At 53.0% G+C, this 13,539-nt stretch overlaps 2 protein-coding genes across 2 annotated transcripts; one reads left to right on the plus strand and one right to left on the minus strand.

Annotated features, from left to right (window-relative positions):
* Positions 1-904: 904 nt before the first annotated feature.
* On the minus strand, positions 905-8,056 carry REM1 (RRAD and GEM like GTPase 1). The gene is made up of 5 exons (XM_030309854.1): positions 7,976-8,056; positions 6,543-6,953; positions 5,385-5,467; positions 2,690-2,891; positions 905-1,499 (listed from the first exon to the last, which is right to left on the minus strand). Exons 2-5 carry the CDS (start codon positions 6,880-6,882, stop codon positions 1,231-1,233), a joined length of 894 nt encoding a protein of 297 aa, XP_030165714.1. The 5' UTR covers positions 6,883-6,953; positions 7,976-8,056; the 3' UTR covers positions 905-1,230.
* A 2,581-nt stretch (positions 8,057-10,637) lies between these two features.
* Positions 10,638-13,111, plus strand: DEFB124 (defensin beta 124). Its single transcript, XM_030308988.1, has 2 exons — positions 10,638-10,726; positions 12,905-13,111. The coding sequence occupies exons 1-2, from the start codon at positions 10,669-10,671 to the stop codon at positions 13,057-13,059; spliced, it is 213 nt and encodes a 70-aa protein (XP_030164848.1). The 5' UTR covers positions 10,638-10,668; the 3' UTR covers positions 13,060-13,111.
* Positions 13,112-13,539: the final 428 nt, after the last annotated feature.

A 13,539-nucleotide genomic window follows, 5' to 3' on the forward strand; every position in this document is an offset into this window, starting at 1 on the left:
GCTGGAAACTCCTGACCTGACCCCTAAGGTCCAGCCTCAGCCCCACAGCCCCAGCCAGGCTGGATGCCTCACTACCTCCTACTTCCTGCGCAGACATGAGAGGAGGCTGGGTCCTGGGGTCTAGTCCTCACCCTCCCTAGCTGGGTGACGCTGGGATGCTCACTTCCTCTCTCTGGACTTCAGTTCCCACACTCAGAAAAATGAACGAGTTGAACTAACCCTGGGGATTAATGGATGGGTTTCATGGAGGCAAGGATCCCCCTCCAGGTTAAATCATATGCAAACTTGTGTTTGAAAGTCCCCTTCCCCAGGACTCTATAGCTTTTTGTCACATTCTCCAAGAGGACTGCAGATAAGGGCACAAACCCTAGCCTGACAAGCCTGGATTGGAATTTTGACAACTTCACTTATAGTAGCTAAATGATCTTGACCGCGGACCTTCACCGTCTATTGGTCTATTTTCCTAATTAGTAAACAGGGTTTGTGAAGATCAACTCCTAGTTGTGACAGCTTAGAACACAGCTCCTAACAAACGATAGCTATTACATCGTGAGGATGAATGCTGAGATTCCTTCCAGATAAGATTTTATGAATCTACAATCTAAAAAAAATGGGTTTATGAGAAAATAGGAGGTCAGCACACTGAACTGTGGTTGTTTATGCTCCACGGGGTCTCCCTCGAAGATGGGGGAGGGGGCGCGAGGGGTGCCGCACAGGGGCCATGCCCAGTGGTTCAGAGAAGGGGAGAAGGGCCTGAACACACAATTGATCCAATGATTTGACTGACTGACCTTGACCCAAGTCGGCAGGTTAACCCAATCTGCAACCAGTGTAGATGGGAGAGTGGGAGGTGGAGATGCCTGGAAGATTCCAAAAGAAGAGGTCTGGGCATGCAGACAGGACATCCTTCTGGTCTGGTTTATTGTGAGTTGGCCAGAGCCAAGGGACAAGGAAGATTTTTACAAAAAGACACGCACCGCGTAAAAAAACAAAAACAAAACCCTACGCTGTGCCCAACTTGAGGCTTCGGTCCCATAGTCTGTCCACCCCTTCCTGGAGCGGAGGGGATCCCTGAAGCTGCAGCTCTGGGAGATGCTGCGGCCCTCGGGGCAGTGGACACGCACAGCCCACTGTGCCGAGTCCAGGCAACTGCGTCGAGGACCCTCGGTGGCATCGGTGGAGCTCAGAGTGCAGCCCAGTGTTCCGCCACCCCCAGGAGGCAGGGCGGCCTCAGAGCACCGCCAGGTTGTGGCAAGACTTAGAGCGGGCCTTGAGTGCCCGGCGGGCGCTGCGGGCCGTCAGCCGAGCCAGGAAGCGACGAGCCCGCTGACCCAGGCTGGCGCGCCGTCGGGGCGCGGGAGGCGCCGGGGCCGAGCTGTCCCGGCGGCGCAAGCGCAGTTGGCGCACCACGCCCTCGAAGAGCTCGGCCACGTTGTGCTGCAGCGTGGCCGACGTCTCGATGAACTTGCAGTCGAACACCACCGCGCAGGCGCGGCCCTCTGAGGGGCGGGGTCAGACGGGCCGGGTGGAGGGGGGCATAAAGGTAGGAAGAGGTGCGTTGAGTTTCAAGCTGAGTCACTTTTTTCTTTCTGCCCTAACTTGCGTTGGGTGCCAGGGGATTCCGAGGACAACGAGACCCGGCTCTGAGGAGTTAGTGCACAGGCTAGTGACTGATACTGATGCAAAGCGAGGCTGGGAAGGGTCTTGAATGCCAGGTAAAGGGTCTAAGCTGTGCATTAGAATTATCTGGGGGAGCTTGTTAAAATGCAGATTCCTGAAACCACCAGCCAAGAATCTGATTTGGGAGGTTTGGGATGAGATCTGGGACAGCATTTTCACAAAATCACCTGGGGGTTTTGCTGCGGAATTTGGGGATGTTTGCTCACAAGGCATATATCGTCTTCCATCTCCAGGCAGCCACTGGGCTGGGAGACAGGGGCCTGGGTTCTAGCCCCCAGTGGCTGGTGACCCCGTGGAGCTGGCTTACCTTCTCTGGCTCTCAGTTTCCATATTTTTTAGATTTTGCCCTGTGAGGAAGGCCATTTTGAGATCTTTATGGGTCCCACATGTTATCAAATGTATTGAAATTAATTCCCCATCCCACTTTAAATACAACTTATATATAACTAAACGTTTTGGTTTGCAGTTGTTGGCTGTCGCAATATGAAGTTTTGTAGATGATTAAAGCTTTGTGAAATTGTAATTTACAAATTTCTCACTGTATTTGTTTTGGAGCTCATAATTGTTTCAGGTCTCAGGTATAAGCCCCTGAAAAGATTGTAGGCAGTGGACCTATCCTGTCCGGTGGATAAAGTGTCTCTGATTAAGGGCATGGGGGAGCCGTAGGAGGATTTTTACGCAAAGTAGTGACAAGGTCAGGTCTGGTTTTGGAAAACTCTGGCAGCTGGCGAGGAGAACTGATTGAACGGGGAGAGAGAAGTAGGGGGGCTGGCGCAGACTAAGGTGGAGATGCCAGGATGGGGCAGAGGTTGTGGGCATGGGGGGGAGGGAACGTGGGGTTAAGGGAGGTGGGCCTCACAGGATTTGGGGGACTGGTTTCCGGAAGTGAGAGAGGAGGCGAGAACAGTTCCTAGCTTTCAGGCTGAGGCAAGTAGATGCAGGATGGGGCCGGGGTTAGGGTTAGCGGCAGAGAGAAAGCTGGAGGAGGAGGGTGGAGTAGACGGCTCACCTTCCACGGAGACTTCCCGGCAGCGTGCCAGGTCAGCCTTGTTGCCCACCAGGATGATGGGCACGTGGTCGGCCTGATGCGTGCGCCGCAGCTGAATGCGGAGCTCAGAGGCACTCTCGAAGCTGCCTCTGTCTGCGATGGAATACACGATGACATAGGCGCTGCCCACCTGCAGGCATGAATCCTGGCTCCAGCTTTCATCCTGCAACAGAGGGACCCCAGGCCTGTCCTCAAACCGTAAGGTACCTACCTCTCCGCCAGAGGGGCGTCGCTGCGAAAGGTGGGGCTGGGATGGTCTGATGGGTGGACCCGGGCTGAGGCTGGGATGGATGGTCTGATGGGTGGACCGGGGCTGAGGCTTACAATCTAGACAGGTTTGAGGAACAAATTCTGCCGTTGTTGTCTGTATCGTCGCCGTGGGCAAACCACCAACCCTCTCTGAGCCCCAGTTTCTCTTTGCAAAATTGGGCTAGTGAACCCACCTGACTATATTTTCTCATTCCTGGATTCCTAGTGTGGGCTGGACACTGGAGACCAAAGATTTGTTTGGTTTCTCTTCCTGCTGAGAAGGGTTCAGCTCTTGTGTCTGGTTTCTGAGGAGGGCTCAGTCTTGCTAGACTGACAGCAAGGAGCCTGCTTAAGATTCCCTCCCTCCCTCCCCCCACCTCTCTTTCAAATAAATAAGTAAGTAAATAAATACTCAATCCAATGACACTGCTACTGTGGACCCTTTTTGGAAATTGCCTCGCCCCTCCACCGTCACCAACTTGTTCAAACTGAACCAGTTTCCCCATTTTACTTGTAGGAAAACCAAGGGCCAGAGGAGAGAGAAAACGTTCTCAAGGCCATACAGCCAGCCAGCTGGGCACAGAATTCCAGTTCCAGTACTCCTCCCCCCACCTGCCTCCCAAACGGGACTTCCAGGCTGATCCTTTTTCTTAATTCACTGGACTCTGCCCCACAGGATTTTCAACTGCATTCAAAAGTAGCCCCTCCCTCACCAGCCTGTGAGCTCCATAAGGCCAGGGGACGCATCTATCTTATACGCTGCTGGGTCTCCAGTGTCCTGGCCCGTGATACATATCCCGCTAGTGTTTTTTAATGAATGGGTAAAAGGGCGAAACCCTAGCTGAAGGCTCAGAAGGTGGTGTTCCCAGTGGCGATGGAGAGGGACAGTCCTCGTGCATGAGTACAGACTCGGAGAGCACCTGAGTGGCTCAGTTGGTTAAGCAGCTGAATCTTGACTTTGGTTCAGGTCATGATCTCACAGTTCGTGAGTTTGAGCCCCACATTGGGCTCTGCGCTGACAGCACGGAGCCTGCTTGGGATTCTCTCTCTCTCCACCCCTCCCCTGCTCTCTCACTCTCTCTCTCTCAAAAAAAAAAAAACAAACAAACAAACAAAAAAAAACAAACAAAAAAAACTTAAAAAAAAAAAAAGAATACAGGATCAGAGTCTTATAGATCTGGGTTTGAATTCCACTTGCTCTCTGACAACTTTGGACCCATTACTGAACATCTCTGAGCTTTGGTTTACTCATCAGTAGAATGGGAATCAGAATACTCACTCACAGATCTTGCTTTGCCTGAACATCATAATATATATACAGAGCTTAGCACAGGGGCTGACACTTGGGAAAAGGGTGGGCTTCCACCGAGCTGCATAAATGCCAGCTGCTGTTAGGAAGACCGTCATCATCCTCATCACGCTCATTTGGACTTGGGTGTTCTTTTATTCTGCCGGAAAAGAATTGGCCACTTAGCTCCTTCGTCCCCATCCTTTCTGCCTATCGCTAGGGCTGTCAGCCATTCTGGCCAATCACCCAACAGTGCCCTCCTAAGCCCCACCCCATGGGCGAGGCCTCTCTGCATGTTAGGGGCGGGGCCTATCCCTTACTGAGATAGGCTCCCGGTGATTTTTACATCCTTCTCTCTGGTTGTATTTCTTCAAAGTTCTACAGTGAGCATGTATTATCTGTATAGCAAGAAAAAAGAAAACTCAGACAAGGTGAGACAAGCATAACAGGGACATATCCCTGTCTGCTTTCTTCCTGCTCTGGAAGGGGGTAGGGAAGGACTTCCTTTGGTTTCTTTCTTTACTAGCTACCAAGTTACGAGTCATTAGAATGATCATTATTTACATCTCTTCACCTATTTTCAGCATTGTCTCATGCTGCACACTGCTTGCTCACCACTGTGAAATTGCATAAGGACTTAAAAAAACCAGCTGGTAAAGAAGGCAGGAACGATCAACCCATCTATCAGTTGAGAAAACTGAAGCTCAGGGTGACTGGTGAGTCACCTGCACAAAGCCACACAGCTGGTAGGCAAGAGAAAGGGGGTCGGTTTACCCTCAGACATTTTGGTGCTAAATGCAGTGTTCCTTCTTCTGCACAGTGTGTGGGGGGTGGTGTGTGTGGGATGAGGGTCCTGAGGACAAGGTGGGGGTCGGCAGGGGGAGAAGCACATCCTGGGACAGCTGTAGAGGGCATCAATGGAGTGAGAAAGGACTCACGGTCATGAGGTTCTTCAGTCTTTGGTTCTAAAGGCTGCTTGGGAGTTGTTGGCCTTGGGGGTTGCCGAGGATGGCCTCTGCCATATCCCTGTTGTGTAGTGTCCGAGGAGGGGACAGGGGTCTGGTCCTAGGCTCAGCACCTCCCCCCCCACCCCGCCAAGTCCTGCCTGCTGTGCCATACCCGTTTCTCAGCCTCCCAGGTGTCCATGACCACCAGCGTGGTATCCTCTCCATCCACCGTGAGGGTCCTCTCGTACACATCTTCTGCAACCAAGGGAAGAGCCAGATCTCAGGGAGGAGGAGCAGGCCTGGGGAGGGTGTGGCCTCCCCTAGTCCCCTTTCTGATCACAGCGCCCCCTCCACTTGTGTTGGAAGTGCTCCCCGCACTTGCTTGATGTCTTGTCTCTCCTGACAGGTCAGGAAGCTCCACGAGGAGCCCATGTCTCCCCAGCTGCCAGCAAGATATCTGACACATAGTAGGTGCTGAGAAAACTTTTGCTACTTTGGTTGGTTGTTGGTTGACACGTATGGGATGGTGGGGTTAAAGTTGGCTGGGAATTCTCTCATTCCCGTTCTGTCCCTGGCTTAGTGCATGCTTCAGGCAGGTCGTATGAACCCTCTTTGGGCCTCAATCTCCGCATTGGTCACGCCTACAGGTACACGTATGTACATGCCTCATATGGGTTCTCACACTCAGAGGGGTCAAGGCTAGAGAAGGGGCCTGGCCAGAGTGTCCCCACTTTCTCTTTGCTTTTAACCAACCTCCCTCTCTACTCATCCTGTGGACTCTCAGCTAGTCCTGTAGGGACCCCTCTTCATTTCCTCTGTCCTGTCTCTTCTCCCCTCATCCTGGGGCCCCCGGCTCTCTCTGCTCACTGCATCACTTGAGGATAAGGGAACCTGGGAAGTATCCATTTGGGTCAAGATCTTAATTTTGCTGCTGGTCATGGTGGGCGTGGATGGTTGTCTTTGGAGGTAGAAGGATCTGAGAGGTGGAAGCTGGGGCTGGGAGTTTCTGAGCTGGCTGGAAGCCTACTTATTTCTTTCCCTTTGAGACTCATGGAACTCAGAATTGCTTCCCTTATGACATGGAAATTAATCATCCCTGAGAAACTGGCAAAATTCTCACAATTCAACAAATTTCCCTCCTCTAGACCATTGTGTGGGCTGTGCCCTGCACAACTGTCAGGGGGCATCATTCACTTCAGTCTATGTGAATGATGCCCTTTAGAGTTGAGCAGTGTGTGAGTTGCACAACTGTTCTTGGCAGCCTTGTGCCCCTGACTACAGGGCTTTTACTCCTGTGGCCACAACCCAGCCCAGCCCACAGAGTCCCTACCTCCAAGCTGTTCATGGAGGTCTCGCTCTTGCTTCCCTGCAAAGAGGCTGGCCAGGCTGGTCTTCCCTACGCCAGGATCTCCAAGCAGTACCACGCGGTAGAGGGCCTCCCAGGAGCCTTCAGAGTCGCTGGATTCAGAGGACCAACCATTGGGGGCAGGTGAATGTTGCCGGGGGGGAGGATTGAGGGAGGCTGACTGGCCCAGCCGGGGATGCTGGGATTTTGTGGAAGGTGCTGTACACAGGAGGCCAGGTTGGTGGCCCCGGGCGGACAAGGGCAGTGGAGTGCTGGCTCGCCGACGCAGGGGGGTCTTTGCTTCTTGCTGGGTGTTTAGTGTCATCCTTGGGTGGGAGGGGCTTTGCTCCTTCCTTCCTTCCTTCCTTCCTTCCTTCCTTCCTTCCTTCCTTCCCTCTGTGAGCAAGAAGCAGGAATGGGCATTGAGCCAGGTGCTGTCACCCCCTTCTGCAGGGTCCAGATGAGCTTCTGAGATGACTTCCTCCCAAACCTTCTCTTGTTCAAATGACAGGAGGAGGCACCTCAGCTCCTTGGGGTGGGGGCTTCCTGGCTTCGGGGCCAGAGTAAGCCTAGAGCAGGCTGGGAGGGGTGAGCGTGCAGGCTGTGAGCACACGCATGCACACCCAGAGGTCACTTCCTATGCCTTGAGGATGACCGAATACCCCAGGACACACAGGCAGAGACAGGCAGAGGGGCAGCAGGGAGGTGGGATCCATACAAGCATGCACACACCCTGTCCACAGACGTGTCCCTCCCATTCGGAACATGGGACCTACGTTCTGAAAGGCACCTGAATTGCCCCGGCCCTCCCCTACCCCACAGCTCACTTCCCCAAGGTTCAGATCGGGGTTGGGGGGTACGGAGGAGGGTTGAGGGCCCCTGGGGGGTTCACTTCCGCTGAGGGCTAAGAGGCAGCACGGGGTGGGTTGGTATTCCGAAGGGCGATGGGAATCTGGGGGTTCCCTGGGCTGTAACTCGAGAGCCCTGGTGCCATGGGAACGGCGTGTCCGGCCCGCCCCCTACGTGAAAAATTCAGGAGATGCTGGCGCGACAGCCTCCAGCGGCTGCTGGGGGGCAGGGGTTGCGAGGCAGCCGGGCCCCAGGTTTGGTGACAGGACAGGGTCCTGGAAGGGGGCGGGGAGGAGACCTCCAGGGCCCTGGGGCGCATGTGCCCTTCCCGGGGTCTGAGTCCAGGCCTCCCCCGCCCAGGGTCCTGGATGTAAGTCCCCTGATCCCGGGAGGGTTCCTTGTCCGAGGCTATCCAACCCTCCAGGTCCCAGGTCGGAGGACCCTCACCCCGGGGACGCGGGTTCGAGGCCTCCCTCGCCCCTGCCTGCGCCGCAGAGCCCCCCGTGCAGGCGCCTGGCGAACTCCGCTCCAACTCGACTAAGTTGGCGGCGGGCTGCGCGGGCGTTTACCTCGCTTGAGGAGGGGTCCAGGGTCCCCGGCCGCCGCAGCTGCCGGGTGCTCCAGGCTGCACCACCGCCTCGGCGCGCAGCCCCTCGGGCCAGTCCCGCCCCGCCGCCCGGGCCGGGGGAGGAGCCGAGACCCCGCCCCGTCCAGCCCCGCCCCATCAGGGCAGCCCCGGGGTCCCCGCCCCGAGGCCTCGGTCGCGGAACGACTTTTCACCGAGCTCAGTTGACCCACGCCCCAAGTCCTTCGCCTGGGGTGGTAGTGGCGGTGTCAGGGTTGGGGGGGGGGCGGGTAGCGAGAGAGGAAAGATGGGGTTTCTGAATTCCTGGGTCTGGATCCTCTTCTGCATTCACGCCCGCAACCGGTTGCACCAACTTTATTTCGCCCTCGCAGAAACCACCTGCGGAACTGGTTGAATGTTGATTCCCAGGGCCCACCCTCCAAGAGAGGCGGATTCAGCAGTTCTGGGAGAGGGGGTTGGGAATCTGCATTTCAAACAAGTGCCCTAAGTGACCTTTATGCTGAGTTCATGGGCCCCCACTTTGAGAAACTCTCCTCTGGATGGTGAATGAATTTTGGAGGTGGGTCCAGGGGAGGAGGGAGCTTAGGTCTGCGCTGAAGACTTCTGATACCTGATTTTGACATCCCATTCATTCATTCACCAAATTCTGGGTTAAGCACTCTTTATGCAGGGGTCTGTCCCGTGTCTGGAAGAATGGCTGTCCCCTCTTTGATGAATATTTACTGAGCATTTGGGCTGTGGCTAGTATGATTTGAGCGCTTTGCCTAGATTATTAGCTCATTTAATCCCGACACAACACTGAAAGTATATTTAACTGAAGCTTACCTGGCCCGGGGACTCAGGTTTCTGCCTCGCAACCCACTGTCCCTTTCTTTCACCGCTGTGGCTTAGAAAAAAAAAATCTTCCTAGGCACTTGAAGGAGAGAGACACTGTGATGCTGGTAGAGTAGAGCTGTTGGCTATAGGGGACTGGTGATTTGGGCCATCCAGGGGGCGAGGATCCAGGCTCTTTGGGCAGGGTGCTTCCTTTGAGATCATGAGGGACTGGGGAGGGCAGGTTTGTGTGTGGGGCCATGCAGAGCAGGCTGTACTTGTGGGTGGAGCTCATTGTCATGGCTGAGGGGGTCCAGGTGTCCAGCTCAGAGCAACTCCCACAGCAGCCTGTAGATTAGCTCAGCCCCGCAGGGCTCTGGGCAGACGCTGAGCCCCCTCATGTCTGTGCTCTGTGCTCTGGCCTTCTGAGAGTCCCTTTCCTACCTACAAGATGGGCTGTGACTGATGTCATGTCGCACATTGTCTGGGAGTGAGGCAACTTGGTTTCCAGTCCCAGCTCTGTGGCTCAATTGCTGTACGGCCTTGAGCAACACACCTCCTTTCTTGAGGTTTCAGTTTCTTTATTTCACAGTGATATCTGGACAGGTTACACAACGCTTACAGCCTGAGCTTGGCATTCAAGGCCCCTGGTGCTCTGGCTCCTATCCTCTGCAGGGCCGTTTCCAATCTCTCCTCCTAATGAACCCCTCTCTGGCCATGCCCCACTCTTTCAGGTACATTCTGTTCCTTCTGCCTGGAATTCTGTTTCTGCTATTCCTCTCTCAAGAGGCAACTCAGATGCCTGGGTAGGACACTGTTCTAAGCTATTTGCACATATGGTCTCAGTGGTCCTCAAATTTTAGCTGTGCATTAGAATCATTTGGAGGCTTGTTAAACCACAGCTTGCTGGGACCTGCACCCAGAGCTTTTGATGCAGCAGGTTTGGGCAGAGCGTGAGGATTTGCATTTCTTTTCTTTTTTTTTTTTTTTAGAAATGTTTTTATTTGTTTTTGAGACAGAGAGAGACAGAGCATGAGCGGGGGAGGGGCAGAGAGAGAGAGAGAGAGACAGAATCCGAAGCGGGCTCCAGGCTCTGAGCTGTCAGCACAGAGCCCGACGCGGGGCTCGAACTCATGGAGTGTGAGATCATTGGAGTGTGAGATCATGACCTGAGCTGAAGTCGGCCACTCAACCGACTGAGCCACCCAGGTGCCCCAAGGATTTGGATTTCTAACAAGCCCCAGGTATTGCTGCTGTATGCTGGTGTGGGTATCACACTTCGAGAACCGTTGTACTATTTTGCTTAATCCTCTAAATGAGCTAGGTAGTCATTCGTCCCTGTGAGGTAAGTACTGTTACTCTTTCCATTTTCCAAGTGGTCTAAATACATGCTTGTTTGAATGGGTTAGTGAGTTCTGGCCCGTGTATTTAGCCTTGCAAGGGGGGGCCTGTCATCATTTCCTTGATGACCGCCTGAGGCTCAGAGAGGTTACATGATTTGTCCAAGGTAGCACAGCGATTAGAGGGAGACGCTGGCGTTGAACCAGGTTTCTCTGAAGCCCCACCTTTCCCCACCCTCTCAGGTGGAGAGGATGTCTAGTTTCTGACCTCAGACATCGCTTCAGGAAATCCTGTCCGTAGCTTCAGAGCTCAGCAATCTCTGGCAGGTATGGCTGACCAGTTCCCCACATAGCTGGCTGAGATCCAGTTATATCCTCAGGACCGCAGAGCCCCGGCCTCCCACTTAGGTCTCCTGCTGCCCACGCTCCTGCCTCGATCTGCAGCCTGATAAAGGCTGGGCCGCAGGCAGCAGGGCTCAGTATGCCTGGCTCCTTTGGTGGCCTCCCCAGAAGCCCTGTGGCCATGACGCAGCTGCTTCTGCTGATTGTGGCTCTCCTGGTCCTGGGTCATGTGCCACCAGGTAACATCACCTGTGTGTGTGTGTGTGTGTGTGTGTGTGTGCGCGCGCAGAAATGAGGGAGAGCCTTCCAGATTCTGGGGAACAGAGGAGGCCTAGACCAGCGATTGAGTTCTGGCCCCCCACTGAGTTGCTGGGCACCTTAGGGCAGCTTTCTAAGTCAGTCTGCACCTCAGTTTCCTAATCTTTACAATGGGACTCACTCGACAAATATGCATTTGAAAAACATTTACTGTGTCCCAGCACTATGACAACCGCTGGGAGAGGAAAAAAACGTCCTTGCTTTCATGGGGCTGATAATTTTAGACAGAAAAGAACCAAATAAACACATCATGTGTCAGGTGGTGGTAAGTGCTAAGCAGCACAGAAGCAGGACAAGGGGTTAGGGTGATGTGTGCATGTTGGGGAGGATGGGAGAGCTGATGGGGAGGGTCACGGGAGGCCCTGCGTGGTTGTTTGTTTTTTGAAAAACTTGAAATTTACATGAAAGTAGAGAGACCAACACAAGAAACAAGGTGAGTTAACGAAAAACCATTTTATTACGGAAAAATGTAAACGTATGCAAAAATAGAGACTAATGTAATGATGTAAGTTTTCAAAAGAAACCTTATTTTAGAAAATGCCAAACACAAATAAAAGATAGTATAAAAACCCTCTGTGTATCATCACCCAACCTCAGCAATTTATTTGTTTTTCTTTATTTGTTTTTTAATGTTTGTTTTTGAGAGAGAGAGAGAGCGAGAGGGCAGGGGAGGGGCAGAGAGAGAGGGAGACACAGAATCCGAAGCAGGCTCCAGGCTCTGAGCTGTCAGCACAGAGCCTGACACGGAGCTTGAACTCACAGACCGCGAGATCATGACCTGAGCCGAAGTCGGACACTTAACCGACTGAGCCACCCAGACGCCCCTTTAACGATTTTGTATATAAGGTCGGCTTGAGCGGAGATCTGACTACAGTGAGAATATAAAGAAGATCTTTACAAGCAGCAGGAGGCAGAAGAATGACGGGGGTGTCTGAAGAGCAGTGAGGGGGACAGCGTGGCTGGAGTGGGGGGTACCAGGAGAGAAGTGGAGCAAGGGTGGCGGGGAATACAGACCATGTAGGAGGAAAGAGCACCTCTGGGTCTCAGGGTCGCTGGAAGGTCAAGATGTGATGATGTGTCAGGAGTAGTTGTAGGAACCGCCCTCACCTGGGAGTCAGGGTCTCGGGTTCCTATTCCAGACCCACCGCTTACTGGCTGGGAAAAGTTGGGTGAGTCCCTTTCTTGATCCATAAAATGAGAGGGTTGGCCTCCAATGAGTCCTGGTTGCCCCCCCCCCCCCGGAAGCTGTCATTCTGATAATCTCCCTTTCCATTTATTGAGTATTTACCGTGTGCCAGGCACTGTGCTAAAATGATTAAATCCCCTATAACTGCCCCCCTGAAAGGGAGTTATACAGCTGAGGAACCTGAGGCCTCCTAGAGGACCTTAGGGGGGGCACAGGACGCATTCCTCCAAAGCCCTACCTTTTCCATAGCCCATGGGTAGAAATTCCTCCGCTAACATTAAATGGATCCATATGTGTGAGGCAGTTTATGCTATGGTTATAAGCGGACTCTAGAGCCTTATTACCTGGGTTTGAATCTTGGCCCTGCTCCTTAATGACTCTCTAAACTTGGGCAAGGTTGTTAATCTTTCTGTGCCTCAGTTTCCTTACCCTGTATCACAGGGATCATAATAAGACCAACCATAATTGTGCAGTGTTGTCATGAAAAGCGCTTAGAGTGTACCTGGGGTGTGGGTTAACCTGGACAAGAAATTAGTTTCTAACTTGTAACCAGTGGTCTAACTTGTGATCTATAGGCTAACCTGGACTGAAATCTGTGGGCTCATTTGTAACTAGTTGTCTCATCCGTGACTAGTGGTCTGGTCTGTTGCCTCTAGTCTAACCTGTGGTCAGAGTTCATGTCCTGTGGCCTCAGTTATGACCTGTGGGATGTCGTATGACCAGTCACCTAACACAACGACCAGAGAGCTAAACGGTGACTTGTGATCTAACCTGGGTCCTGTGGCCTAACTTGTGGACAGTGGTCTGATCTGTGACCTGTGGCCTAACCCTTGATCTATGGTCAAACCTGTGAACAGTGGTCTAACCTGCAACCCATGGGCTGCTCTGTGACCTGTGGTCTTCCTCTGCATAGGGAGAAGTGAATTCAAGCGGTGCTGGAAAGGCCAAGGGGCCTGCCGAACTTACTGTACGAGGCATGAAACCTACATGCACATGTGCCCAGATGCCTCCCTGTGCTGTGTCGCCTATGGAATCAGGCCTCTGCCCTCTAAGACTGAATCTGTGTAGCTTGTTCTGGGCTGACACCCTTGCTCTCCAATAAACACCTGCTGCTGCCCGTCTCCTCTTGCTTGCTCACCACCCTGCCACCCTCATGCTGGGGATGTGGGGGTGGGCGAGGTCCCGTATGGGAGGGATAGAGGGTTGGTTGGTGGAGGGAGGGGAGGTGCCCGGGGAGAATGGGTATTAATGACTGTTGTAAATGGTTCCGGTCCTGCCTCTATCCCTTCCACTCTGTCCAACTCGGGAAAGATTACTCAATCTCCGTAAGCCTCCTGGGTCTCCTCATCCGTGAAATGGGGATAAATTATAATATCATGAGATTTGGAATTTATAGAAGGAATGCAAAAAAAAGTAGAGTTAATAGTAATAATATCAGCTAATAATAATAATGAGTTAATTATAGTAAGGATTAATAATGGTAGAGTTAATACACTTTGGCATTCACAATGAGATGGTGCATTTGGCTTGAAAGGCAGGCCCCCGAGA

The sequence above is a fragment of the Lynx canadensis genome, chromosome A3, assembly GCF_007474595.2.
Source record: "Lynx canadensis isolate LIC74 chromosome A3, mLynCan4.pri.v2, whole genome shotgun sequence".
In the NCBI taxonomy this organism is placed as follows: domain Eukaryota; kingdom Metazoa; phylum Chordata; class Mammalia; order Carnivora; family Felidae; genus Lynx; species Lynx canadensis.